General features: G+C 51.0%; 1 protein-coding gene across 2 annotated transcripts; it reads left to right on the top strand.

The window, feature by feature from the left end:
• Positions 1 to 22,003: 22,003 nt before the first annotated feature.
• Positions 22,004 to 25,422, top strand: LOC134433841 (uncharacterized). Of its 2 annotated transcripts, XM_063182544.1 has the most exons (3): positions 22,004 to 23,710; positions 23,891 to 23,989; positions 25,194 to 25,422. In XM_063182544.1, the coding sequence occupies exon 1, from the start codon at positions 22,487 to 22,489 to the stop codon at positions 23,483 to 23,485; it is 999 nt and encodes a 332-aa protein (XP_063038614.1). In that variant the 5' UTR covers positions 22,004 to 22,486; the 3' UTR covers positions 23,486 to 23,710; positions 23,891 to 23,989; positions 25,194 to 25,422. The 2 variants fall into 2 exon arrangements, with proteins under 2 accessions (XP_063038614.1, XP_063038613.1); XM_063182543.1 differs by having other exon boundaries at positions 22,004 to 23,989.
• The last annotated feature ends 1,735 nt before the right edge of the window (positions 25,423 to 27,157 follow it).

The raw sequence follows: 27,157 nt of genomic DNA, 5'->3' as shown, positions 1-27,157 counted from the left end.
AACCTTTTCCAAGAAGAAGTGTTCCCTAATTTCCAATCTAAACTTCTCCTGGTGCAAGTTGAGACCTTTTCCTTTTGTCCTGTCCCTGTTCCAATGGGAGCAGAGCCCCACCTGGCTCCACCCTCCTGTCAGAGACTTGTGGAAAGCCACGAGGCTCCCCCTGAGCCTCCTTTTCTCCAGGCTGAAACCTGGAGAAACTCAAACTCACAGTTTGAGTTGATTCAGAGGGACCAACAAATCTGTTTTAGGTACTGATAAATTGTGCTGGCTGTTCTTAGTAGTAAAAACCAGAAAACAAATGAGATATTCCCAGCAGCTCAGTGTGGTGAGTTGTGCTAGGAAAGAGCCCACTCCAGATTCCAATGGCACAAGCATCAGCACCAGATTCTGCCTGGGATAACCTCTGTGAATTCCTCCCTCAACTTAGGCAGCTGAAATAATAACTGATCCACATGAACCAAATCTTGACAGTGGGTACATTTTTTCCCTACTGTTTCCAAACAAAAATCAAACACAAACAGTGAGAAATTATTTCATCTCTACTAATGACTGGCAGCATGAGAACTCAGAAATATATTAAGAAAAAATCTCCCTGGTACACTGAATTACACTTTTCCTGGAGTGAAGCAAGAACCCCTGTGATTGAAAAACTCCCTTTCCAGACTCAGAGATTGTTTTTACAAAGTATTAAAAAAAAAGTATAATGTTCCAAAATTCAGCCAGGAAAGCAGCTGTAATAATTCTTCCCTAATGCCTCTGAAATTAAGCTACACTTAGCCTGATTTTTTTCAATTTGGAGTGCGTGTATACACAATATTGCTAACGTATCCCTGCAGTAGATGTGTGCAGTGTGTGCTGCACTGCCCAGCTGCTGGCTCTGTCACCCCAGAAACTGCTGCTCCATCCCCATGGGCTGCAGGCCCCCATGGGCAGGGCTGGGGCGTGGGGGCTGTTCCCCTGCACGGCCTCCCCTTCACATCCCTGCCAGAGCCAGGGGCAGCTGCCTGTGGCCCCCGAGCGCGCTCAGGAACTGACCACTGCTGCTGGAGGCCTTGGTGCTGAGCCCCTGAGTCATCTCTCACTTGGACATGCTCACAAACAAAGGAGGAACAGGGCCTCAGTGGCCCGAAGATCTGCCCACAGAACCAGGAGGACCTGGACGAGTGGGATTGCAGAAGTAGCACACAGAGAACATCCAGGCAGGCTGCCAGGGGCTGAGGCTGGGGCAATGGGAAATCTGCAGTGGGAAGGAAACAACACAGCATCTGGTATTTTGAAACACAGCTAGAGATTTCCTGTGCATTCTGACTATGGGTCACCAATGGTAGGCTGTGAAATTCCTAATACCTGTCTGGCCCTTGGGGCTGAGGTGTGGGATGAAGCTCTGGGAGGAGACCTGGGAGAGATCCTAGAGTGAGCCAGGGTTCCCCATGTCAGAGCAGAGCCTGGAACAGCGGGAAGAGATCCATGGCAGCCTTGCTCCCCCTCTGTCCTTTCCCCACCATGGGCCAAAATACATCCTGAAGCACATTGTGAGGGAACTGCTCAAAGGGAAGGGTGAGAGCATTTCCCTCAGCCTTGTCCTGGGGCTCAGCAGCCGAGGACTCTGGCTGCACGTCTGGACACGCTGAGCCCGGAACAGCGGGAAGGGATCCATGGCAGCCTCGCTGCCCCACTGCTGCTTCCATGCCCTGCAGGGCTGTGCCCCAGCCTGGCCTGGCTGAAGCTTCTCCCCAGCTTCTGCAGGAAGGCATTGGGTATCAGCTGCCACGCAGCCCCAACTCACCAAGGATCCCCTGTATTTTCTCGGTCCCCTGGCACATCCTGAGGTGTGGCTGCTTAGAGGAGGGAGGGCCATAGCCAACCCCAAAGGCCTGGGGAGATCAGGATTTTCCTGATCCTTATCCATGTTTTGGAGAAGTATCGCCTCCTGAAGAAGCCACCTCCTGAATGTGCAATGATTCCATCTGATCCAGCTGTGCCTCTTCCTTTCTCAAGGGATGGACAGAGAGGTTCTATGGAAGGTGGCATTTCCTGCAGGTAGGGAGGCGATGCCAGGCACAGCCACAGGAGGTAATTGCTGTGCCTCTGGGCCTGAGCCCTGCTGAGGCTTGAGCTGCCCTCTCTGCTGCTTGGCACTGCGGGCACAGCCCGGATAAGATGGGCACAGCCCAGAGGAATTGTCCCGAGCAGGCTCAGGGCACTCGGGTACTGAGCTGTCCTGCTGGTCTCCCTCCGTGGGAGACACGTCCCGAAACCTGGGAGCGGCTGCACGTGGTGCCCATGTTGGGGAAAGGGCAGAGGGGGAGAGCAAGGCTCCAGTGTGTCCTGAAAGGGCCTGGCTATGTGCCCATGTGATGTGGGAGCTGTTCCATGGGCAGGTGGGCAAGCAGGAGGGAGGGACGGAGGTTGGGAGTGACAGCTGTGGCACTGCAGATTTCCCCAAGCATTTAGTGAGGGTTTCCTGTGTGGGAGGGAGAGAGCCCCAGGGCCCTGGGCTGCTCCAGCTGCCCCTCCAGGCATGTTGCACAGGACCTGCAAAGAGCGTGGAGAGTGACCAGGAGGCACAGGCTTCCACAGCCTTACCCCACCCCCTTGCATTGCCCAATTCCCCAAGGGAGAAGGGGATCCCAGCACACCATGGAAATGGTTCTGTAGCATCTGTGCTCCCTTCTCGACTGGGATCATGACTTGGATTAGTTGGAAATGCTGGTGAATGGTGCTTTGAAGACCATGCCAGATGTTGGAGGCATGTTCTGAATGTACCTTTCCTGACAGAATAATCCGTGTCAGTGTGGCAAGAGCTTACTCATGAGCCAGTTCCCTTAAGTTCCTCTGAAGGTTGATCAGTTCTGGAAACCTTGCCCTGCTCCCTTCTGGAGCCCTGAGTGATCCCACAGGATCGCTGTCAGTAGGAGGAAGGGGCATTTAGCTGTCCATCCTCCTCCCGTGTGCAATGCCACTGTGTCCTTCCGTGTGCTCTGTGCAGCCACAGAGAAGAGCAGAGAGGGAAGGGGCTGGGCCCAGGGCTGTGCCTGCCCCGGGGCTGAGCTTTTCTCAGCTCCTTTGCTGCCCCCAGGGAGCTTGAGCTGCTTCTGCTGCCACTGCCAAGCCCTGGCCCTGTCTGGGGCTGGGTTTGGAGCTGCTCACAGCTCCAGGGAGTCCATTCTGCCCCGACTGCCCCCCAAGGGGCCCCTTCCATCCCAGTGTGGGGCCACTGCAGGCACGAGGTGCCCCTGGCCCTGCTCCTGAGTGGAAGGCAGAGCCAAAGGAGTGCCTTTGAGGGCACCAATCACCCAGGTGCCCTCACTGCCACTCGGGCCTGAAGGAGAATCTTCAGCAGTGCCATTGGAGCTGTTGTGTCCTGCCTTTCTTTGCAGCTGAGCCTGTTGGTAAAGGTGATCTGGCTTCCCAGCCCACGTTCAGGATTGAGCCTCTGGGAGATGGTGAGGGTAGGTCAAGGCCTTTCCCCTGGGAGAGCTGCCAGCTCAGAGCCCAAAGCTCGACCAGGGGGGCATCGCTGCAGGTGCCAGGACAGAGCCATGCACGTGTGTGCCCATGCCCTGCACGATCCACTCACAACTTCTGCTCAGCACTGGCAGCTGTTTGGAGGAGGGTGGGCACTGGCCCAGCTGAAAAAGACCAGATAATTTGTTGATTACACCCGATTTTGCATAAGCATGACGTCCTGATACTGCCATCAAAGTAATGGAGAATCGTTCCATCTGTTAATGTGTACATTTTGTTTCTCAAGTGATGGGCCAAAAGGCAGGACAGAAGGAGGTGTTTCCCCAATGAAGCAGAGGCCGATTGGCAGCCCCTGCTGCAGGAAGGAAGGCCAAGCCAAACACAGGCATGGGCACAGGCACAGGCTCAGAATGTAATTGCTGTGCCGGGCTCATCAGGGCTCAGCCCTTGGCAGGGCTGTGTGGCAGCAGCTCTTCCCCCAGGGCCTGCCCTTGCACGGCCCAGCACCAGCCAAAGCTGGAGGCACCTCTGGAGGCCTTGAGGCATCTGGAGCTCGTTCACAGCCCCGGGGAAACGGAACTCGTGCACCAACGTCCCTCCCGCTGCAGCTGCTCCGGAGCTGGCCCTGAGTGCCCAGAGGCCCAAGGCACAGGAGCAGCCCCGAGCGGGAGCCCTGCCACGAGCCCAGGGCCAGAGCCAACCTTGGCTCCCGTTTGGACGGGGCTGCACTGGGCCCTGACAGGGCCTGACTCTGTGCCCTGGGGCTGGGGGAGCTGTCACGGGGCAGGGAGGGCCAGGGCTGGCAGGGGCTGCTCAGGGATGGGTTTGGCCCGTGTCCCTCCGAGCAATGACTGCCCAGGCAGCTGCGCTGCCCCCGGGCTCTCCTCTCGGCCTGCTGGGCTTTGTTGGGTGGCACAGCCTGTGCCAAGGGGCGGCAAGGTGCCTGTAGGCCCCAGCTCTGGGGGAAACCGAGAACGTCCCGCCCACATCCACTGTGCTGCCAGCTCAGCAGTGCAGCACAGCATGGGCTGACGCTCCCCATTGCTCCCACAGGTGCAGCTGGAACCACAGCACATGTTCCTGATTCCCAGAAGGGCCTTGGAAGGGGTTTCTGCCAGGGAACAGGCTTCTGGCTAGGGTTCCTGGCAGGCCTGCTTGTTTTGGAGCTGATCTTCATCTTATGCTGTGTCTGAATTTGGACTTGCTGGAAGAGAAAAGGGTGAGTGTTTAGTTCACCTTTCCCGCAAACAGCTTCTTTTGAAAGTCTACTGTACATAGGAAACATTCCCAGTGAGGCTGCATAGTAGATGTGGCCAATCCTTGATGTTCCAAAGAACTCTGCTGAGGGTTCTGCTGCTGCCCAGAGCTTTCATTGGCCTCCTAATTGCTGGGCCTTGTTCTGGGGGGCCCGCTGGGGCTGCAGCCAGTGCTGGCTCCCACTGAGGCTGCCTGGACAAGAGCAGCCCCAGGGGCACAGGGCAGAGGCAAAGCACAATGCGGAGGAGAAAGAGCAGGGACAAGATTGCCCTTGAAAGGCAGAGGCACTTTGGGGCCCGCTCCGGGCCAGGGAGCCTGCCCAGAGCCGTGCCCTGCTGGCCGGGGCCTTGAGGGACAGCTGGGCAGCTGGGCCAAGCTGTGCCTGCAGCTCCAGCCGTGCTGGGGAGCCTTGCCAGCTCTGGGCCCAGCTGTGCAGGAGGCTCCCTGTGTGCCACTGGCAGCTGGGGCCTCAGCCACCTCTTCTTTCCACAGTTCCACCTCTGGACAGGAGTTGTAAGACGGTGGCTGCACCTCACACCCAAACAGCAGGAGCAGCTCCTGCAACAGTAAGAAGGGCCTGGGCATCCCTGTCAAGAGTTTTGAGCTGAAGACTGCAGAACAGCCATCGACAAGGAAATATCCTCTTCTCCTGGAGATCCCACTGCCGCCTCCTCTCCCCATGTATATCCCCAAGCTACTTTAATTTCTTTTTTGATCCTCCTCTGTCCCGTCCCGACTTCTTCTATAGACCCCAGGAGCAGCCCAGCACCCTCCAGCCCCTCCTGAGCCCAACATGTCCCTTCCTCTGCCCCTGAGACCCCTGGCCATGCCCTCTAAGCAACACTGAACTTAACCCTGCTCTCTGCCAGTCTGGGTGATGGCCCTTTCTTTAGTTGCACTAAAGGGAAGGTGCTGTCATCCCAGTGTTTGGGTGGCAGCAGCAGCAAAGCCCAGCCGGCAGCAGCACGGGCTGAGCTCCATGGCCAGAAGCAGCCGTGGATGCCCACGGTGTGGGCAGGCAGGAGCCAGGCAGGGGCTGCTGTGACCAGCGGCAGGGTCCCGAGGGCTGGGGGAGCCCAGGGGGCAGGCAGCAGCATGGGGCTCCTGAGAAAAAGCAACCCCATTTTCTTAATTTTTCACTTTTAGGTATTAGAAATTTGTAGAAATATTTCAAAATATATTATCTGTAGAGAGACACCCCCAAATATATCTTCCCAATTACTTTAGTGTTTAAAGATTTTTGTAACTAGTTTTAGAATCGAGAGAACAAGTGACCCCATTTTGTCCTCACTTTTCATTCTTAGAAATATTTAGAAATATCTCTTGTAGAGAGAAATCCCCATATGTTTCATTCCTTTTTCCACAACACATCTCTATTTTTGAAACCAGTTTTAGAGTTCTGGAAAATATTTTCCCCTTATATAATAAAAAACAAAATTGCATTTTAGTGGTAATCCTTATTCTGGGAAGAAGTAAGACCCCTTCAGCCAGCCAGCCTGCTGCAGAGGCTCTTTTCCCACAGAGCTTTGTACCTAGTCACAACCAACATACGTAAAACCTTTTCCCAGATATTTCCTCGGATTTTTGACAAGCTCACATCTTAGTCTTCTCAGACAAACTTTGAGCACAGAGGGAATCTCTTCAAGTTACCATCTTTGTTTGCTTCAGGTGGAACTCCCTCAGTTCTAGAGCAGGGCCTTCTCTCAGCTTCCTGCTGGCCCCGGGCTCTGCTCCCGGCCTGCTGGGCTTGGTCGGGTGGCACAGCCTGTGATGTTGCTCCCACATGTGACTGAGGGCACTGCTTAAGCAGAACCTTTCCATCCTCTGCAAAAACATTTATCACTGAAAGACACCATTTTCTGAAATAATTTGGGGAAAAGCTTGGTCATGAAGCTTCTCCACCAAAGGTGGGGCTTTCTAGGTGATATCAGCACACCTTTCAGGGTGGGCAGGTGCCTTACTGTGCAGAGAACTGTCTCCCAACCCACTGGGCCTGAGGGGCATTTACTCTACCACAATGCCAAGATTTCGGCTGCAGCAGGAGGAGGAGCTGTGCTGAGTGAGAAGCTGAATCAGAAGCTTCAGAGTGCTCGGAAAGTCCTCACAAATAGGTCCCTGTCAGTGGGGATGTGGATCATTCCTCTTGGTTTCAGGTGCAAACAGGGCATTTTAAGTGACATTTGCAGCCTGTACTGGCTCCCTCAGGCCTTACACAGCACAAGGCAGCAAAGGAAACTCGGACAAAAGCATTAATTCCATAAAAGTGGTGTTGGGAAAGCAGGAGATAGCAAAGCACTGCTGAAAGCACGCAGTGTATATGATGTAAATTATTCTTTATTGATATACTGCAACATATTGTTCTAATGGTGGGAGGAAAAAGAAATAATGATCAGTTATCTGATTAATAATGTTCATTTTCTCTTCCAGTATTGCCCGCGGGTTGAGTTAATTATTAAGCATGACTGTTGGGCTTTGATATCTCAGCTGTAGATTCCAGTCACAGCAGTCTAGTTTAATAATTGGGTTTCTTTCTCCCTCATTTTGACTAATAGCATACTTACAGCAATTATTAAAATCCATCATAGCACAAAAATAAACCATTTGAAACCTCACCAAAAATGGCAGCACAAGAGAGCTCTGCTTAGCATTTAGTGGAGAATTCAGAACAGTTTCTTGAAAAACAAGGAACAGCTTCTCTGATAATTCAACAGCCACAATGTGAACGTGGACACTCAGTGAAAGCCAAGAGTGCTTCAGGTGAGCCAAGGCAGTGTTGAATAGGTTGCTGTCACTAAAAAAGCGCATTCAAACTTCACGGGAAATTCCCTCTGAAAATGCAAATTCATATGTGGTTCTTTAGCTTTAGGTAGTTCAGCCAAGCCATGGCAGTTTACCAGCACTGGCAGAAAGTTGTTTTAACACTGCATCATCAAACTGTTCTGGAGACTTCACAGTCTGCCTTGGAATGGCTGTAGGTGCCAAGTGGACACAGCTTTTGCTGTGAGGAGCTTAAAATCCTCCTTACTGCTCTTCCAGACTCTTTAAAAACAAAGTTTAACTTCCAGCATGAGCACAGCTCTGCATAAGTTCATTGACCTCAAAACGTATAGGCATCAAGGCACCCAGCAGAAATCCTGCACATTCCCACCATGCCAGAGAGAAATGGGGCTTATTCAAGGACTGAAAAATAGGCAAGATTCTGAGGGGTGAGAGTGGAATGAAAATAGAAAACTTGAGAAAAGCCTGGTGTTTATAGTTTTGGGAGAAAGGGCAGCAGGACTGTAAGCTGCGTGCTCACCATCTCCTCCTCCAGGTGCACACAGGGATGGAGCAGCCCCAGTGAGTGGTTTCAGGCATTGAAACCACCGTAGACTTGGAATCAATTCACAAGTGAAAATAAAGACAGAAGAGTCACCGAATCCCAGACTGGTTTGGGCTGGAGGGACCTCAAAGCCCACCCAGTGCCACCCCTGCCATGGCAGGGACACCTCCCACTGTCCCAGGCTGCTCCAAGCCCCAGTGTCCAGCCTGGCCTTGGGCACCGCCAGGGATCCAGGGGCAGCCACAGCTGCTCTGGGCACCCTGTGCCAGGGCCTGCCCACCCTCACAGGGAGGAATTTCTTCTTAACATCTGACCAAGTACCTGGTTACACAGACACCAGGAACTGTCTCACTCTGCAGCAGGCTGCAGTGAATGTCTGCTGAAATATGACACACAGAATCCACCACGGGTTCCTCCTGCACGCATTGCCTGCACTCCTCTCGGGACACAGCTCTCAAAACCAGTCCCAGAGTGCTCCTGCTGCCCAGGAGGAGATGGGAAAGGGCTGTGCCCTGGCTACAGCCTTGGCAAGAGCTCAGCAAGAGCCATCGGTGTCACCGCAGCCCGAGAGACAGAACAGGGAGAGAATTTCTATTTGCCCTTTGAAGCTGAGAAGGGACCAGTTTGTGTCTGAACAGCATTCCTTCAGGCCTCCCCATATCGTCTAAAAGTAGGAGACTCAGCAAATAAGCAACCCTCAGATGAATAATTGAGGAAAACTAAAGACTGGAAAGATACCAAAGGCTTTCCTCACAGGATTGCAGAGTGATGCATTGCTTTGGAACTGCAGATAAACCAGGCCACAACCAACCTCATCCTCTGGCCACTATCTAAGAGCCAGGAGGAAAAGACTGGAAGCAAGAAAACTTACCAGCTTACTACAAGTTTTGCCCTGAAACTCCATTGGCAGAGGAGCCCCAGGCTTTCCTGCATGATGCTTCGTGACTCCACGATGCTGTTACAGCCACGCTCAGCTGCTGCACAGCCCATGCCTCGTCCACTTGAGCAGCCTGAGCCTGGGAACACCAGAGAGTTATTACTGCGCCTGAGTAGGTCGCAGCTGGTGAGAGAGAGATGGTGAATAGAGAGGTTTGCAGAGCAGCTAGGCTAGGCCAGGAATCGATAGAAAGAATCTATAACAAAGTTGTGTTCAAGGACTCAGTCCCCTGGCTTGCACTGGTGATTGGCCCTTAATTATAAACATAGAACATGAACCAATCACCAATCAAAATAGGTGCCCCTGTTGCATTCCCCAGCAGCTGATAATAATTGTTTACCTTCTCTTCGGAGGTCTCTGGCCTCCAGAAGACACAGAAATCTGAAAGAAAGGATTTCTGTGAAAAAATGTCTGCGACAGAGAGTATTATCAGAGCACAAGGAATGCTGCTCTAATTGTTGGTTTGCAATGTTATGTGGATAAATGATCATCCGGGGAAAGAAACATGGTGTATGTACAGTTAATCTACTTAGAATTTGTTGTACATAAATCACATTGAATATTAAAACTATTCCCTATTCTCACATTAAAATAACTCCTCAGTATTTTCATCTAATCTCACCAGAAATGATGAAGCTGGACTTTGCTGTCCACCTCTCCCATTCTTACCTCTTGCACTGCCAGGAAAGTGCTAAATAGATGAATTGCCAGCTCCCTGCAGCAGAGAGCTGATTTTCTGGGCCCTGTGACACACAGATGAGGGAGTCAAACCACAGAGGTCTTTGGAGGCTAAAATCCTGTGTCTCTGTGGTGCTCACAGCAGCTGGTGCCAGGCAAGAGGTGAGCAGCTGCACAGGTGACCCGAGGGCTGTGGGGAGTTTGAAATCCCACATATTTTGTTCATGTGTCAAATCTGGGCTCTGTTTCCTGTGCTCACCCCATAAACTCCATAGGTGAACTCACTAAAAATGGCATCCCAAAGATCCCTGCAGATCAGCTAAGTGCCGATATCAGGTCAAAGACTGGACTCACTTGCCTTGGAGATTCTTTCCAGCTTTTGTGATGCCTGACTCTATAAACTGAAGCTGGTCTTTTGCTCATACTGCATTTTTGTCATAGCTTCTGAATCAATCCCTTCAGAACATCAGCTGAACAAGTATTGCTCTCCAGGCAGCTTCTCACACAGTAGAGGGATGGGCAATAGACACAACACAATCTTTTTTACAGAGGTGTATTTGCTCTTTTCTAGGACAATTTTGGAATCAAGTGCTGTAGCACAAACATGTTTTTTTCAGGTTTACCATAACCTCTCACCTTTACTGGTTCTGCAAAGCAAATTGGGTGCTGAATACCACTCACACATGAATTAGTGGCCAATTGGCCAAAAGTTCTCTTTCTTGTCTCCAGCCCAGCTTTAGCCATGACTCTGCACACTCAGAAATCACAGGGCAATGGAAGATTTGTCCTCTTAACAGCAGTAATGCAAGATGACTGCAGATGAAATTTTTCATTCCAATTAATACTTGGTCCCCAGTGATGCTCCTGAGTGTCCTGGCTGTTCAGAGGTGTCCCAGATCCCCCAAACACAACTGCACCAGCCAGGACATCTCATTTCATGGCCCATGGCAGCAGAAACGCACTGCTACAAGGCTCTGAGGCCAGTGGGCCGCACTACAGAGCAGATAATCTCCAGCAGGGGTTGGAGGAAGAGTTCTGCTTTGAGCTCACCTCAAGATGATCAATAGCTGCACCCACCAAATTTGTTTTGTTGTTGCCCATCAGAACTAAGGAGAAGAATTTCTCAGGAGCTCCTGCCAACCATTGCTGTGAGCTATTTGAACTCATGTCCTTGTCCCTTTCCCAGGTCTGCTGTGTGAGGAGCCACCTCCACAGTGCTGCCAGACACCCTGGGGCCACCAGCCCCTCGCTGGAAGGGTTCCAGCCAGGTACTGCCAGCTCTGCGCGTGCTGGGGATGTCACCTCCTGCACACACACCTCGTAAACGCCCCATAAACCCCCGGCACTGGAGTGGTGCGTGTGCATTACTATCAAGGTATGTCACTGCTTCCATAATAAAATTATTTCAGTGGGTTGTAAGTCAGCTATAAAACTCTCTTTGGGCTAAAACTTGGCATGTCCCCATATGCAAACACACTCAGCCTGATTTCTGGGAAGGGGAGAGACTGTGCATTACTCCTGAATTCTGCACAGGGGCAGAGGGTATTCTCACGGGGAGAAGCTGCAGAGCACCCGCCAGACCAGTGGGGGAAGGCAGAGTCTGCTGGAAATGGGACGGCCACAAACCCACCCATCACTGCCATTCCAGCCTCCTTTCCCTCCCCCAGCTCCGGGAAAGGGGGACGGCATCTTGTCTGCTCTTGGGGACGGTGAGCGGAGGGTTACATGTTTTCCCAGCTCTGTGAGAAACTCGGAGGGTACAGGGACACTTCAGAGTCCCCCTGCATAGGCTGCTTCAAAGGAGGAGTCCTTGGAAGCTCACCGGCACTAAACCCATCCTTTAAACAAGCTTTGCTTTGCAAGAGTTTGGACGCTCCTTGACTGTTACTGCAAACTGCAGAGGGAAAACATGTTTGCAGTGCCAGGACTGTCCCGGGATGTTGTGTTGTTTCTGTAGAAGTTGGACTTTCTGTTCCCGCTATCATGTAATGGCTCTGCGCTGGTTATCTTCTCCTTCCCTTGTTCTGCCAGTTATCCCAACTCCTTCCCAGTTGCCTTGGACACTAATGTACCCTTTCTCAAATCCCTCCCCGGTGCCCTGTCCGTCACTCGGCGCTCGCACCCTTCTCTCTAGAAACTTCCAGCGAGAGCGTTGAGTGATTGGTTCAGGGACCAGGGCCCCACCCTCAAGTTATCCCCATTGGGGTTCTCCCTAAGTCAATCTTTTGTATCCCGCTCCCCTCTAAAACTCTATTCGCCAGAGGGTCGACTCCTCCCCTGTCTCCCTCCCTCCTTAGAAGCTGTTGCAAGCGTCTCTCCCTTTCCCTGTCCGGCTGTCGATTTCCCTGGGACCCAGTGAACCTGGATTCCCCGCAGCTGGAGAGCGCTCTCTTTTTTCTGCTGGCTGCAGCCATAAGCCATGCCACGTCCCGCCGCAAGGTGTGGCTGCTGTCACAGCACAGGGCGATTGCCTCAGGCGCTGTCCCGAGCCACGGGGATCGGGACAGTTCTGCCCTGCTGCGAGCGGTGCTGGATAGCTGGCCGGGCCGTCCGAGAAGGACAATCCTTGCCCAGCTTGACCGCTTCACTGGGACATGGCTGCTGTTAAAGAGTGTAAATCCCACTGCTCACAGAGGTCCCTCCTGCAGGGCCCTGCGAGCTTGGCACTGTCACAGGAAGAAGAAATCTGCTGCAGGAAACGGCATCCAACAGTGCCTGCACAGTCAGTGGGAAGAGGGGAGGGACTATTAAGAAGCATAAAGAAAAGGGGAGCATAGAGGAAAAGGGAGCCTCCTGCTGTCTCTTGAAATCTGCCCCAGCCTGAACAAGCTCTCTTTGGGGCTAGAGACTCCCAGATGCAGAATGGGGCAGTGCTGGCTGTAAACACAGCATCCTTGTGATGTCTGCAGCTGCCGGTGTTTGTACACTTGACCTTTTGTGATGAACAGTAAGGACATTTCCTTCATACTTACTTTGCAAGTCTTCTAGGAAACACACCAAACTCTAGGCAGTCATTTGCTGTGATGTTTTCTTCCCTGAATAACACAAAACTCCACCTTTATGTCAGTGTTGCTCTGGTTTGCTGGGTCAAAATCCATCTCTGGCCTGAGGGAGATGAGTCATTTGCATGGGTGCTTCCACTCCTGCTGCAGCCCTGAGATGGTCCACATATAGAAAGAAGATATATAGGGAAAGAATTATAACAACATATTATCATGTAATCAGGTGGTAAAAAAGAGGAGTGTAATTGAAAGTAAGGGTATTCTTCTTTAATTTCATGCAACTATATTTAGTGATATTAGTGGTTTGAGCATTGCTGTACATCCTCCCAACTAGAAATTACCTGGTTCTACCATGTGGACTCAGGAGAATGTAACAGCTCCATCTTTTCAGGGAGGAGGCAGCACTAGGACCACAGTGATTGTTTCACACAGTAGACGGGAGCACACAGTTTGCTCCAGCTCGGAGCATGGGCTCATCCCAGCCTAAGAACTCCTGAAGGCTAAATGATTAGAAATAGCATTACCACAGGATCTATGATGGCTATCATGAGATAATCATCACACATCTGGATTTTTAAGACACAGAGCATAGTCTGGTGCTTTCCAGTCCCTGGTGACATGACCTAATAGCAACACACGCCTGGAGCTGCGCTGGTGCAGCACTCTGTGCTGGGGGAAGGAGGCACTGCTGGGCTGGGAGAGCACACAATTGGCAGCCCATGGCTGTGATTTACACAAAGCTGTTTGTGTCTTGTAAATAGATTTCTTTTCCTTCAGTGGTAGGGAGCCAGGAGATGCATTGATCAGCAGCAGAACAGAGAACATCTTGGTGCAGCGCCAGGAGCAGGGGAAGGACAAGCCTTCCAGCACAGGGTACTCCCATGGCTTTTGAAATGAAGCGCTGCAGCAAATGTGGAAGGGTAAATAAAGCCAGGAAATCTTTTGCTGTATGAATGAACTCCCTGCTATTTATGATGCAGAGTTTCCAGGGATGTTGCTTTGGAGCTGGGCAAATGATTCTTCCCAAACTGAGGTGGGTGCCATGTTATCATTCCCTGGCTCTACCAGTCCCTATCTGGCTGCTCCTCAGAGCTCTGGCTTCAGCCCGATCTTCTGCCTTCTGAGCAGAAAGATTTAAATGGTCTTTATCAATCAAATGACTTGACTTCAAATTGAAATGATTTGATTATTTTAACAACTGGCTAAATCAGCTCCCTCTGATCTAATGGTGTTGGTGTCTGGGAACAGTGCAGCCAGGACTGAGATGCTCAGTACAGGCTGCAAAACCTGCTGGAAATGCACGACAGTATTTAGGTTGTTTATGACACTCCCCTGCCATTTCCTCATGCTGTTCCTGCACCTGTACTGGGTGGGCGAGGCTGTGCATGCCCTTTGAGCAGAGATGAACTTTTGGGGTCAGCTGCCTAATGGCCAGGAGGTGCCAAACTGTTTGGGTCACTGGTGTCCTCTGCCTGCCCTGCAATTCATAGCCACCATTTCTCTCACCTCTTACTTCTTCTCCCTGGTACCTCTGCCATTACTTCAGCTTCTCACACCTTTTTTTTCTGTTTCTCCTCCCCTCTGGAAGTTGCCGGATCTTCTCTTCCCAAGGAAGTGATGTGGGCTCATTTTCCTTCTCCAGTCTTCACACCTGGTTTGTTCCTTCCATGTGCTGGAAGATGCATTGGCACATGGATGTGGAGAAAACATCAGAGTGAACCAAGTCATGTACACCAAGAGAGATCTGATTATGTTATCACTGGCTTGTTTAGAATCATGGAATCAGAGAATCCTAGAAGTTGGGAAAGACCTTCACAAAAATCAATTCCAACCATCAGCCACCACCATCACTATGTTCACCACTAAACCAAATCCCAAATCCCGCATCAATATGTCTTTTGAGCTCTTCCAGGGATGGTGATTCTACCAGTGCCCTGGGCAACCTGTTCCAATGCTTTACAACCTTTTCCAAGAAGTGTTCCCTAATTTCCAATCTAAACCTCTTCTGGTGCAAGTTGAGACCTTTTCCTTTTGTCCTGTCCCTGTTCCAATGGGAGCAGAGCCCCACCTGGCTCCACCCTCCTGTCAGGGACTTGTGGAAAGCCACGAGGCTCCCCCTGAGCCTCCTTTTCTCCAGGCTGAAACCTGGAGAAACTCAAACTCACAGTTTGAATTGATTCAGAGGAACCAACAAATCTGTTTTAGGTACTGTTAAATGATGCTGGCTGCTCTTAGTAGTAAAAACCAGAAAACAAACGAGATATGCCCAGCAGCTCAGTGTGGTGAGTTGTGCTAGGAAAGAGCCCACTCCAGACTCCAATGGAACAAGCATCAGCACCAGATTCTGCCTGGGATAACCTCTGTGAATTCCACCCTCAACTTAAGCAGCTGAAATAATAACTGATCCACATGAACCAAATCTTGACAGTGGGTACATTTTTTCCCTACTGTTTCCAGAAAAAAATCAAACACAAACAGTGAGAAATTATTTCATCTCTACTAATGACTGGCAGCATGAGAACTCAGCAATATTTTAAGAGAAAATCTCCCTGGTACACTGAATTACACTTTTCCTGGAGTGAAGCAAGAACCCTTGTGATTTAAAAACTCCCTTTCCAGACTCACAGATTGTTTTAATAAAGTCATAAAAGAAAAGTATAATGTTCCAAAACTCAGCCAGGAAAGCAGCTGTAATAATTCTTCCCTAATGCCTCTGAAATTAAGCTACACTTAGCCTGATTTTTTTCAATTTGGAGTGCATGTATACACAATATTGCTAACATATCCCTGCAGTAGATGCATGCAGTGTGTGCTGCACTGCCCAGCTGCTGGCTCTGTCACCCCAGAAACTGCTGCTCCATCCCCACGGGCAGCAGGCCCCCATGGGCAGGGCTGGGCCATGGGGGCTGCTCTCCTGCACGGCCTCCCCTTCACATCCCTGCCAGAGCCAGGGGCAGCTGCCTGTCGCCCCCGAGCGCGCTCAGGAACTGACCACTGCTGCTGGAGGCCTTGGTGCTGAGCCCCTGAGTCATCTCTCACTCGGACATGCTCACAAACAAAGGAGGAACAGGGCCTCAGTGGACCGAAGAGCTGCCCACACAACCAGGAGGACCTGGACGAGTGGGATTGCAGAAGCGGCGCGGGGAGAACATCCAGGCAGGCTGCCAGGGGCTGAGGCTGGGGCAATGGAAAATCTGCAGTGGGAAGGAAACAACACAGCATCTGGCATTTTGAAACACAGCTAGAGTTTTCCTGTGCATTCTGACTATGAGTCACTAGTGGTAGGCTGTGAAATTCCTAATACCTGTCTGGCCCTTGGAGCTGAGCTGTGGGATGAAGCTGTGGGAGGAGACCTGGGAGAGATCCTAGAGTGAGCCAGGGTCCCCCATGTCAGAGCAGAGCCTGGAACAGCGGGAAGAGATCCATGGCAGCCTTGCTCCCCCTCTGCCCTTTCCCCACCATGGGCACCCTGTGCAGCCACTCCCAGGTTTCGGGACGTGTCTCCCACGGAGAGAGCTGTTTTGCGGAGAAAAGAAGAAACCTCACAACTTTGTAAAAGTTGTAAAGCCCGGTATGCTTTTATTACGACACGCGCCAGATGCAAGCCCCCCCAAAAGGCATGCGTACCTCTGAAGACCTCGGGTCTTCTTTTATCCCCCTTCCAAATACATATGCCTACAGTTTCACAATAAGTTCATACAGATTCATTCCACGTGACATTTAGCACCAGTTCTTCTTTATCAAAGGAATTTCTAGGTCGGGGGCAAATTGACCTTGTGGTCTTTTCTGTTTTTCTTTCTCTGTCTCCTTGTTTTCTCTGGAATGTGGCTTTTCCTTCAGCTTTGGCCTCACAGACTTTTCACCCTTTCCAGACATTTCACCTAATTCAGAATGGATCCCTACTCTGTCTCATTACCCCCTTTCCTAGGAAATAAGTAAATTCTTAAGGAAAACCTCCATGACAATAAGTGTCTTTTAACGCTTCACCATGTACATTTGACAAAGAGGTTAGTACAGCTATTCGTTGTAGCATTTTACAGTTCCAAATTAACAATGTAATAGATAATCCTAAACTTATCCCAACTAATATTAGTAAAACTACAATGGGGTGGCATAACTTATTAAAGATTCCATTCCCAGTTGGTGACCGCCCAAAGATCACATCCCACCAGTGATGATCCGTATTTTGTTTTATTCTTTGTAGAACTCTGGTTATCTCCTTTGTATCGTGTTGGACAGTAATTAAGGTTTTCTTTCCACTTTCTTGGATTTCCTTCAGGATTTCCAATAGGTCTTGGTGCTTAATTAATTGTTTCACTAATGTAAGGTTCATCCCAATAGGGGTAGGTGGTAGTCTGTGATACATCGTGTAATTGGCTTTAATCAGCTGGTGGGATGTCACTGGGGCCAAGTATGAAAAATCACACCCGATAATCTTAACAAAATTACAAATACAGAAGTTAGAATGATTTCTACTAGACAGAATAACATCATTGCTATCAATTTTTACTGCAGCACAGGCAGTCCTCAGACACACACCCTTTTCCAGTATATACGAGCACAGTTTTCTGGTCAGTGACTGGATGAACTTCAAAGTGACAAATACTCTGTTCAGTGTCCAAACACACATCCTGAGCATTAATAGTATTGCTTTCACAAATGAATCCCATCTGTTCTCTAGTAATGCAGGATTCTAAGTTTACTGTCTGCCACTTTCCATTCATCTTTCATTCCCACACTCTATGTTCTGAAGGGTAGAGTATTGTTTTTTCGTGGTTTAATCCTAGGGCAAGGAGGGGATGGATAACATAAACAGTGGCATTACGTATGGTAAGCACAAAGGCAGTTGCTACATTAGAAACAGGATCATAGGTGAAATTCACCATAGTCCTCCAGGATTGAAACTTCCTTTCAAAATCAATTGCATTATCCCACACAATCTTCCGAATTTCAGCTGGAAAATTACCTTCACCCCCTTCCCGTATGATCAGAGCTGCTATCGCCTGCATCCATAACTGTGCTTGTATACAACTGAAAGCTAAAGACACATTATCTTGAACTGTACTAAGTGCTTCTACTATCAGCTTGTGGTCTTGCTCCCCGGCCGTTTCCCACTTTGACAGTACTTTTGAAATCTGCCACTGGCTAGTTCCTAATGCCAATAGAGATGACTGTAAGGGTTGCTTCAATTTTGTTAGGCTACCTGCTGCAGTGGCCAGTTTATTCATCAGTATTTCTGAATCAATTCCATTTAAAACTCCTAATCCTGTCCCTAATATGCCAGTTAGATCCTTTCTTGTTCTGTTCCTGAGGTATGCCTGTTTTTGTAACCATGTTGTCCAGCCCTCAAAGGAAGTTTTTAGGAAGGAGGAGCAGGCTGGTTGGATTTTTGAGATGTTAATTTGCATTATCAACTCCACAGGTTTGAGAGACCATTCTGGATTGAATAATAGTTGTTGCTCACCCACATTCCTTACTACATAGGGGCCTATTCCATACACCTCAGGTTCAAGTTTGGGTTGAGTCTGAACTATTTGAGTCTTGGTGTGGGCTGTATAGGGTTCTGCTGTGGTAAAAGGTGCAGTGTCTATTTTGAATTTAAATGAAAGCCCCATATCTTCCTGTTCCCAAAGGCAAGTTATTTCTACAGGCTGTATTAAGGTGAAATTACACCAGCAGTCTGATTCATTTAGGCTATCACAGATTTCCTGGTGTTCATATGCACCAGGAGAGGCTGAGACACTAATTTCATTTGGTCTCTCATAAGCCGTCCCATTTATCATCCAGCACCCTACCTTGATTTCTTCTCCTCTAATCCCTTGAAGTGTCCACAGTTTCTGTTCCTGCCATTCCTGCTCCTCATATACCTGATCTCCATGAATTACCACAGTGGATAGGTTTAAATCCTTTATCTCAGAAGGTTTTCCCATGGATCCAGTATACTGATTAAACGCCTGGGACCAAGGCCATTCAGCATTGCTCTGAATAAAGGTACTCTCAAGTTCTAAAACTTCAGTTATGATTACACACAAAACAATTCTACAAACTAAAATATGAGCTACTCCCGACCGCAATATATTCATTTTGCCCGAGTAAGTTTTAATCTCAGTTCATTGTCTCCTGGTGTCACTCCTCAAGGGGTTTCTGGGCCTTCTTCACCCGAGAGTGATGAATCCAGGCGTTCTGCTCCTTGATTCTGATTGCAGTGAAGGTGGTGAGAAGCACTTGGAACGGTCCCTCCCACTGTGGTTCCAAGGTCTTTTCTGTAAGAGACTTAACATATACGTAATCTCCAGGTTGTATGTTACGTACTGGCCCATCTAACTCCCGGCTCCGAGTTCCAGCCCCATGTTTCTCAATTTCCTTGAGCTGTCGGTTTAAGGCCACCATGTAGGTGGCTAGTGTTACCTCTCCAATATGGGTGGACACTCCCTTTTGTATTCCATATGGTCTTCCATAGAGTATTTCAAAAGGGCTCAACTTTTCTTTAGCTCGAGGTTTCGTTCGAATTCGCAGTAGTGCTAGTGGAAGAGCTTGGGGCCAGAGTAGGTTAGCTTCCTGCCCCAGTCTTATGATTTGCTGTTTAATCAAATGATTCATTTTCTCCACCTGGCTGCTTGATTGGGGGCGGTATGGGATGTGAAGTTCCCAGTCTATGCCCAGGTGGCTACTAATCTGTTGCACTATCTTGGAAATGAAATGTGATCCTCTATCTGAGGATATTGTGGCTGGAACTCCGAAGCGCGGTATTATTTCTTGTAATAATACTCTGGTCACTTCTCTAGCTTTGACAGTTCTGGTGGGGAACGCTTCTGGCCACCCTGAAAATGTGTCTGTCAATACCAGCAAATATCGATACCCCCCTTTCCTTGGGAGTTCTGAAAAGTCAATTTGCCACTGTTGTCCAGGCCCATGGCCTCTCCCAATCTGACCGAGTTTCGGTCTGGGGGTATTTTTGGGGTTAGTCTGGAGGCAAAGATCACACTCTTGGGTCACCTGAGTAATAGTGGCATATAAATTCCTAGCAACAATTCTTTCAATCAGGTATGTGTATAGGGCATTTATTCCCCAGCGCGTTTTCTGGTGTTCTTCCCTTACTAGTGACCACAATAGATGGGAAGGGATTACCAGTTTCTTTTCAATGGTAGCCCACCCTTCTTGGTTATACGTCCCTTTTTGATCTTCAAATAATTTCCTATCTCTCTTGTTGTATTCTGGCTTACCTTCAAGGGAGATTTGTCCATCTGGAATAAGGACTCCTTCAGTAGCTACCTCACCTTTTGCTGCTTCTTTTGCCTCTCTATCCGCCAGCTCATTTCCTTCTTCCAATGTAGTAGATAGGGTCAAACGCTCGGAAAATCTCACGATGTTATGGAAAGCAGTAGAGATCCTCTCCCCCTAACTTCTAGTGATAAGGGATCACCCAAGAATGTAGTCCCCCCTAACATTAGTAACTTTCTACTCCTTACTAACCAATTACAGTAAAGTAAAGCCCCCTGACGTAGGGAAAAAACTTTCCCGGTATAAAACCCAACGAAACGGGACAATAAAGGTCTTGAACCGTCCACCATACTGGTGTCTGTGTGTGTTCTTGGCCCGAGTGACCCTGGAGAGTTTGGGTCGCCGTGCCGTTTCCTCAGAACCAGGTCACCTCGCCTTGCATCAGAAGGCGACAAGTGGTGCCGGAAACCCGGGATCGAACCAGTGCCCGGGGAACGGGGATCGCCTGGACAGAGGACGGCGGCTGTAATGGCGGGTCCGATTACAGCGGAGGGGACGCCCTCGAATCATGGAAGCAATTGCAAAGGTCGTAAGTGAAGTGTGCACACGATGGGGAATTGATTGTAAGCTTAAAGATACGACTCTCGCATTGTCGAGATTGATTAAGCTGGGGGCTATAGAGAGCCCCGGGGATATTTTACACCCGGAGGTGTGGGATAATTGTACGAAAACCCTGGCCGAGGATACCATGTCTTCGGGCTCAGGGAAAGCCCTAAAATCGTGGGGCAGAGTCATCCGGGCTCTGCAAAAAGCTCGAGAAGAGCAAGAAACCTGGAAAGCTGCCAAAAGCTGCTTAATAACTACTCCGCAGCTAGGGGTGGGGGCAGCGACACAGACCACCCCGGAAAGTGATCAGATTGCAGACGGGGATGTGCGGGGGCTAGGCGTGTCCCACCTCCCCCCCAGCCCGAGCCCAGAACCCCCGGGAGACCCCCCAACCCCCCCGTGGAGCCCACCAGATCCCAGTCCCCCCCCGGAGCCCCTCGACAAAACCGCGGCCCCTCTACCCGTCTCCCCCCCGCCGATTGCCGACCCGACGCAGGAGGCAGAGCAACGGGCGCAGTGTTTTTGGGGGGGGCTGGCGGAGGAGGCGTGGGAAGCGGCGGGACGGTCAGAAACCGCCCGGATTGATACGATCTCTCCGCCGCCGTATGGGCTCGAAAATGGCGACCGACCGCATGGTCAGGGCGGAAGAGAAGAGGGGGGAAAAGGGCGGAAATGGAGTCAGCGCGCCTAACATCGCATGCGCGGGAGAGCGGGGAGGGGGGGCGTTCCCCGCGGTGGAGGGTGAGACCAATCAGAGCGCTCTATTCAAATTAAGCCCACATAAGGCAAGGACCTCCCCCAGCAGGAGGCGGGGGGACCCCAGGGGGAGGGAACGGTCCACCCCCCGCAGGTGGGGGCGGGGTCGGAGCCCGAGAAAAAGGCAGAGCAGCCCGGAAGTGCTCGGTCTTTTGGCTTCCGACTCCGACTCAGACTCGAGCCGGGACGAGTCCGAGAGGGAGTTGGGGAGCTCCGGTTCGGATACTAGCCTTAACAGAGGGAGAACAGCAGCATATAAAGTCTCCAGTCACAGCGCTCCCGCACGGGTGAAGGGGTCATCAGAGAAAGACCAGATCCCGCTTACAGATTGGCGAAAAATAAAGATAGCCTGCCCCGAGTACACCCCTTCAGCTAAGCCCCCTGTCCGTGTAGGGGGGGCAGGCAAAAACCAAAGAAGGACCTATTCTCCAGTGAATCCAAAAGAGGTACAGGCGATTATTAAAGCGATTGCAGACAAGGGAATTAATTCTGCCATGGTTAACACACTCATAGACAGGGTTTTTGGGGGGGTGACATGCTTCCCTTTGACATCAAACAAACGTGTAGGATGATTTTCGATGGCGCGGGGATGATTGTTTTTGAACAAGAGTGGGAGGATCAATGCACAAATGAGCTAGCCCAGATAACGGGACCTGACCATCCACTACACGGCTCCAGTATACAGAGATTGATGGGTAAAGACCCCACTATGATCACCCCCCAGGCCCAGGCTGAGGGATTAAGGGTCCATGAAGTTATGACAACCACCCGGGCTGCCCGAGAGGCCATTCGTTCTGCTTCCAAAGTAGTGGCTAAACCTGCCCCGTGGTCCACCATAAAACAGGGTGAGAGTGAGAGCTTCACTCAGTTTGTGGACAGGCTGCAGGCAGCATTAGATTCCTCCTCATTACCCTCAGAGGCGAAGGGTCCTGTGCTGGCAGACTGCCTACGCCAGCAATGCAACTCAGCCACCAAAGACATCTTAAGATCATTGCCACCTGGGGCTAACATAGCCGACATGATCAGACACGTGGCAAAGGAGGAACACCTTGCTCCCATCCAAGCAGCGGTCCACACTGCAATAACCAGTGTGATGGCATGCCTTGAGTGTGGCCAGGCAGGCCACGTGGCAGCAAACTGCCCCCAGCCAAGGTGCCTATCAGCAGCTGCTCCACCACGAGAAGGAGAACTTAGGGGACCGTGCTGGGCATGTGGGAAGAAGGGACATTTAGCTGAGGAATGCAGATCCAGGCTCCAGGGAAACGGGGGAGGGAGGGGGTGGCCGGGCCGTGTCCAGCCCCCTCCCACCTGGAATATGCAGCGGCCCAGCTACAGCAACCCCCAGTGGGGCAGGGGGCCCTCGTACCCCATGCCCCCACAGGGAGCAGTCAATTTTACATCCCCACCTACAACGCAATGCCAGAACTGCACACCACCGGTAATGCTTTCGCACCCCCCACCGCCACAAGCCGCGCCGGAGTCACGGGAACAGCAGGGGACGCCCCAGCGTGGGATCCCTGGGCGGCCCTGGCCATGAGAATAGGGAAGGAACCCCTGATGGTGTGGGGGACATGCCGCCTTTACGGCAGTCAGCATCCCCGCGTCATAGGGTTTCAGTTCTGGGCAGACACGGGATCAGACTGCACGATTTTTCCCCTAGTGCATTGGCCCGGACACTGGCAATTCAAAGAAGTCCCTCCAGTGAACGGAGTGGGAGGGCAGTCCCGGGCGTGGAAAAGCACTCAGTTGGTGGCTTTAACGCTTCACACGAAAAAGGGACCAGGAGTGTCAACATCAGCAGCAGCCCTAATGCTGGAAGAAGCACCCTCCTCACGAGAGGGCACCGTGTCAGTCATTCGCATCAACAGCCACGACCCAGTCAAAGGTTACTTCCAGACCGGCAACGACAAAGTGGACGCCGCAGCGAAAGGCGTCTGGACGTTGCAGGAAGCCCTGAAAAAGGCCCAGATCGAGGAGCAGAGAAAGGCAGAGCTGGAGGACGCGAGGGACCCCGGGAGAGACGTGGATGAGGAGCTGCAGCAGGGGAAGCAGAAGCTGCCGCAGCGAGCGACAAGGATGAAGCCGGAAGAGGAGGAAGATGTGCGGGAACTGAACGCGCTGTTCCTCAGTGCCAAGTCCGACATGATCTGGGACAAGCAAGTCCTGGAGAAGCAGACGATCCTCGAGGAACTGACGGAGGAAGAGAAGCACCTGAACAAGATGATGGAAATAGAGTGAGAGAAGGACATGGAGGTCCAGGAGGAGCTGGAGTGCCAGAGGAAGCAGGAGCTGATGAGAGCCCGGCAGGGCATTGTGAAACAGACGGAGCAGAATGCAGAGGAGCGGGCATTGAGGACTGAGGAGCTGTACCAGGAGGGCCAGAGGCAGCTGGAGCGACTGGAGCAGATGAAAAAGGGAGGATCAGAAGGCCTGGGAGCAGAAGCAGGAGCGGAGGGCCCACAGGTGGTAATTAGAAACGAGCTAGGCGAATGGGAACGGGGCTGGAGGCCGATGCTCACGGGGAGGGGGTACGCAGCTGTCAAAAGGGACGGCAAATCAGGTGGTGTCCACTTAAGCCAATTAAGCCGGACCTCCATAGCGAGCAGAATGAGACTGACGAGAGTTGCGAGTTTCTGTTTACAGGACCTGCTCGTGGGATGTCCTCGTGACGCGTACATCCCCGTTCCAGACGAAAGTGACCGACCACCAAGCCGTCAGGCAGCACCCGAGAGACCCGCACGGGTGAGACCCAAGCATCAATGGTGTTTCTGTGTGATTTTGCTGTTGGGGCTTGTTGCCAGAGGGCAAGTCAGCCCAGACCACAACCCCCATCGGCTGTTCAAGTGGGTCACGCAACACCTTAGTAGTGACAAGGTGCTCAGAGAAATCACCACACTGAACACCCCATCCTTCGTGCTCTGCATCACCGACCTGTTTCCAGGACGGCCAAAGGTAGACCTCAATTCCCCACACTCCACACACATGTCCTTTCGGGTAGACCATTTAGCCGAGTCAGATTTAGATCCAATCCTTTGTATGTTAGAAGCTACCTTCCTATCCCTGAACGAATCTAACCCTAACCTAACCGAATCCTGCTGGCTCTGTTACAATGTCGAATCTCCCTTTTACAAAGGAGTCGCTTTAGACACTCCCTTCAGTTACCCCACAGCAGATGCACCCAACCAATGTAGAGGGGACACCCCCCGCAAAGGAATCACCCTGAGTCAAGTCACAGGCCAGGACAGATGCTTTGGCAATGTAACCCTAGCTAGACGGAAAGGCAACGTCTGCACCGAAGTTGTCAAACCCAACGGGAAAAACAGCAACTGGGTAGTCCCATCCGCACCTGGGATGTGGGTTTGCCAGCAATCCGGAGTGAGTCCCTGTGTGTTCCTTGCCAAATTCAATGACTCTAACGACTTTTGTGTCCAAGTTCTGATTGTTCCTAGGGCCCTGTGCCGTGCAGATGAAGAAGTGTATCGCCATTTCGAGGAGCCCAGCCGGCTCCACAAAAGAGAAATAGCAACAGGTGTAGCTGTCGCAATGCTGCTGGGCCCAGGAGCAGCAGGAACGGCCACAGGAGTCTCAGCCCTAGCGACCCAGCACCAAGGACTGTCACAGCTGCAGACAACAATTGACGAGGACCCGCAGAGGATCGAGAAATCCATCTCCTTTTTAGAGAAGTCAGTCTCCTCACTCTCAGAAGTGGTCTTGCAGAACAGGCGAGGACTAGACCTCCTGTTCATGCGGCAAGGGGGCCTGTGTGCCGCCTTGAAAGAGGAGTGTTGCTTCTATGCAGACCACATGGGAGTCGTGAGAGACTCCGTGGCAGAACTCCGAAACAGACTGGCTCAGAGACAGAGAGACAGGGAAGCCCAACAGGGTTGGTTCGAGTCCTGGTTCAATCGATCAACACGGCTAACCACCCTACTTTCTACCCTAACAGGTCCATTGGCAATGCTGCTTTTAGCTGTCACCTTCGGACCATGCCTGCTGAACAAGCTGATCTCATTCATTCAGACCTGCCCAGAACGGGCCAACATCCTGTTCATAGGCCAGCAATTCGCTGCTGTGAATTCGACCAGAGAACACTGCCAGTCACAAGATTTTCTACCAAGGTTCACCAAACCCCTTTCTCTTTTGACAACCCCATGCCTCAGCTCAGTACCCATGTATATGACTACTTCGTTCATTTGTAAAAAAGGGGGGGAGATGTAGTAGATAGGGTCAAATGCTCGGAAAATCTTGCGATGTTACGGAAAGTAGTAGAGCTCCTCTCCCCCTAACTTCTAGTGATAAGGGATCACCCAAGAATGTAGTCCCCCCTAACATTAGTAACTTTCTACTCCTTACTAACCAATTACAGTAAAGTAAAGCCCCCTGACGTAGGGAAAAAACTTTCCCGGTATAAAACCCAACGAAACGGGACAATAAAGGTCTTGAACCGTCCACCATACTGGTGTCTGTGTGTGTTCTTGGCCCGAGTGACCCTGGAGAGTTTGGGTCGCCGTGCCGTTTCCTCAGAACCAGGTCACCTCGCCTTGCATCAGAAGGCGACATTCCAATTCTGAGCTCACTTTTTGGTGTGCCTTAATGTGCATAATTGCTACCTTTTCAGGCAGCTGAACTGCTTCCAGTAGCTGGATTATCTCTTGTGCATGTTTGATGTTCTTTCCCTGTGAGGTCAGCAGTCCCCTCTCCTTCCAGATGGCCCCATGTGCATGGATGACTCCGAATACATACCTTGAGTCTGTGTAGATGTTTATTCTCCTCCCTTTTGCCCTTTCCAAGGCACGGGTCAGGGCAATTATCTCAGCCTTCTGCGCGGAGGTACCTGTTGGTAAGGGTCCAGACTCGATTACCTCTCTGCAGGTGGTCACTGCATACCCAGCATGTCGCTTCTCATTGGCAACGTAGCTGCTCCTGTCAGTGAACCAGGTCTCTGCATCATCCAGAGGGGTATCCTTTAAGTCCGGGCGGCTGGAGTAGGTAGCTTCAATGGTCTCCAGGCAGTCATGGTGTACTGCTTCTCCTTGATTTCCACTGAGAAAGGAAGCTGAGTTGACAATATTAGTCACCACGATCTCTACATCATCTTGCTCTACCATGATGGCCTGGTATTTCAGAAATCTCTGTGGTGAGAGCCAGTGGCCACCCTTTATTTCCAGTACTGCAGATACTGTGTGGGACACTAGCACAGTCAATTTTTGTCCCAGGGTAAACTTGCGTGCCTCTTGAATGCTCAGCACAACTGCTGCTACAGCTCTGAGGCAACCTGGACAGCCCTTGGCTGTTGCATCTAGTAGCTTAGAGAAGTAAGCAACTGCCCTCCAGTATGGACCCAAGTCCCGAGCCAGTATTCCCAGGGAAATTCCCTGTTTCTCATGGGAAAATAGGAAGAATGGTTTACTCACATCTGGAAGTCCCAAAGCTGGATTTGACATGAGAGCATCCTTTAGCTGGTGAAAGGCCCGTGTTGCTTCTTTTGTCCACTGGAGATCTCTGCTTCCATCGGCAATAAGAGCATAGAGGGGTCTGACAAGCAGTCCATAATTATAAACCCACAGCGGGCACCATCCTGCCATGCCTAAGAAGGTTCGGAGCTCGTTTATTGTCTGGGGTTTTGGGGTTTGGCATATGGCTTCCTTGCGAGCCTGCCCTAAAGTCCATTGCCCAGCACTCACCTCATACCCCAGGTAGATAATTTTCTGTTTCACTACCTGTGCCTTTTTCTTTGATACTCTGTATCCTTGGAGTCCTAGGAAATTCAAAAGGCTTACCGTCCAGGCCACACATGCTTCCCTCATCGTTGTGGCCACTAGAAGGTCATCCACATGCTGCAAAAGCCTCCCTCCTTCCTGTGGAGCTTCCCAGGACTCCAGCTTTGCAAGTTGCTCCCCGAACAAAGTA

Source organism: Melospiza melodia, unplaced genomic scaffold (assembly GCF_035770615.1).
Source record: "Melospiza melodia melodia isolate bMelMel2 unplaced genomic scaffold, bMelMel2.pri scaffold_28, whole genome shotgun sequence".
Classification (NCBI taxonomy): Eukaryota; Metazoa; Chordata; class Aves; order Passeriformes; family Passerellidae; genus Melospiza; species Melospiza melodia.
The sequence above is the reverse complement of the archived record's forward strand: the minus strand, read 5'-3'. Positions and strand labels throughout refer to the sequence as shown.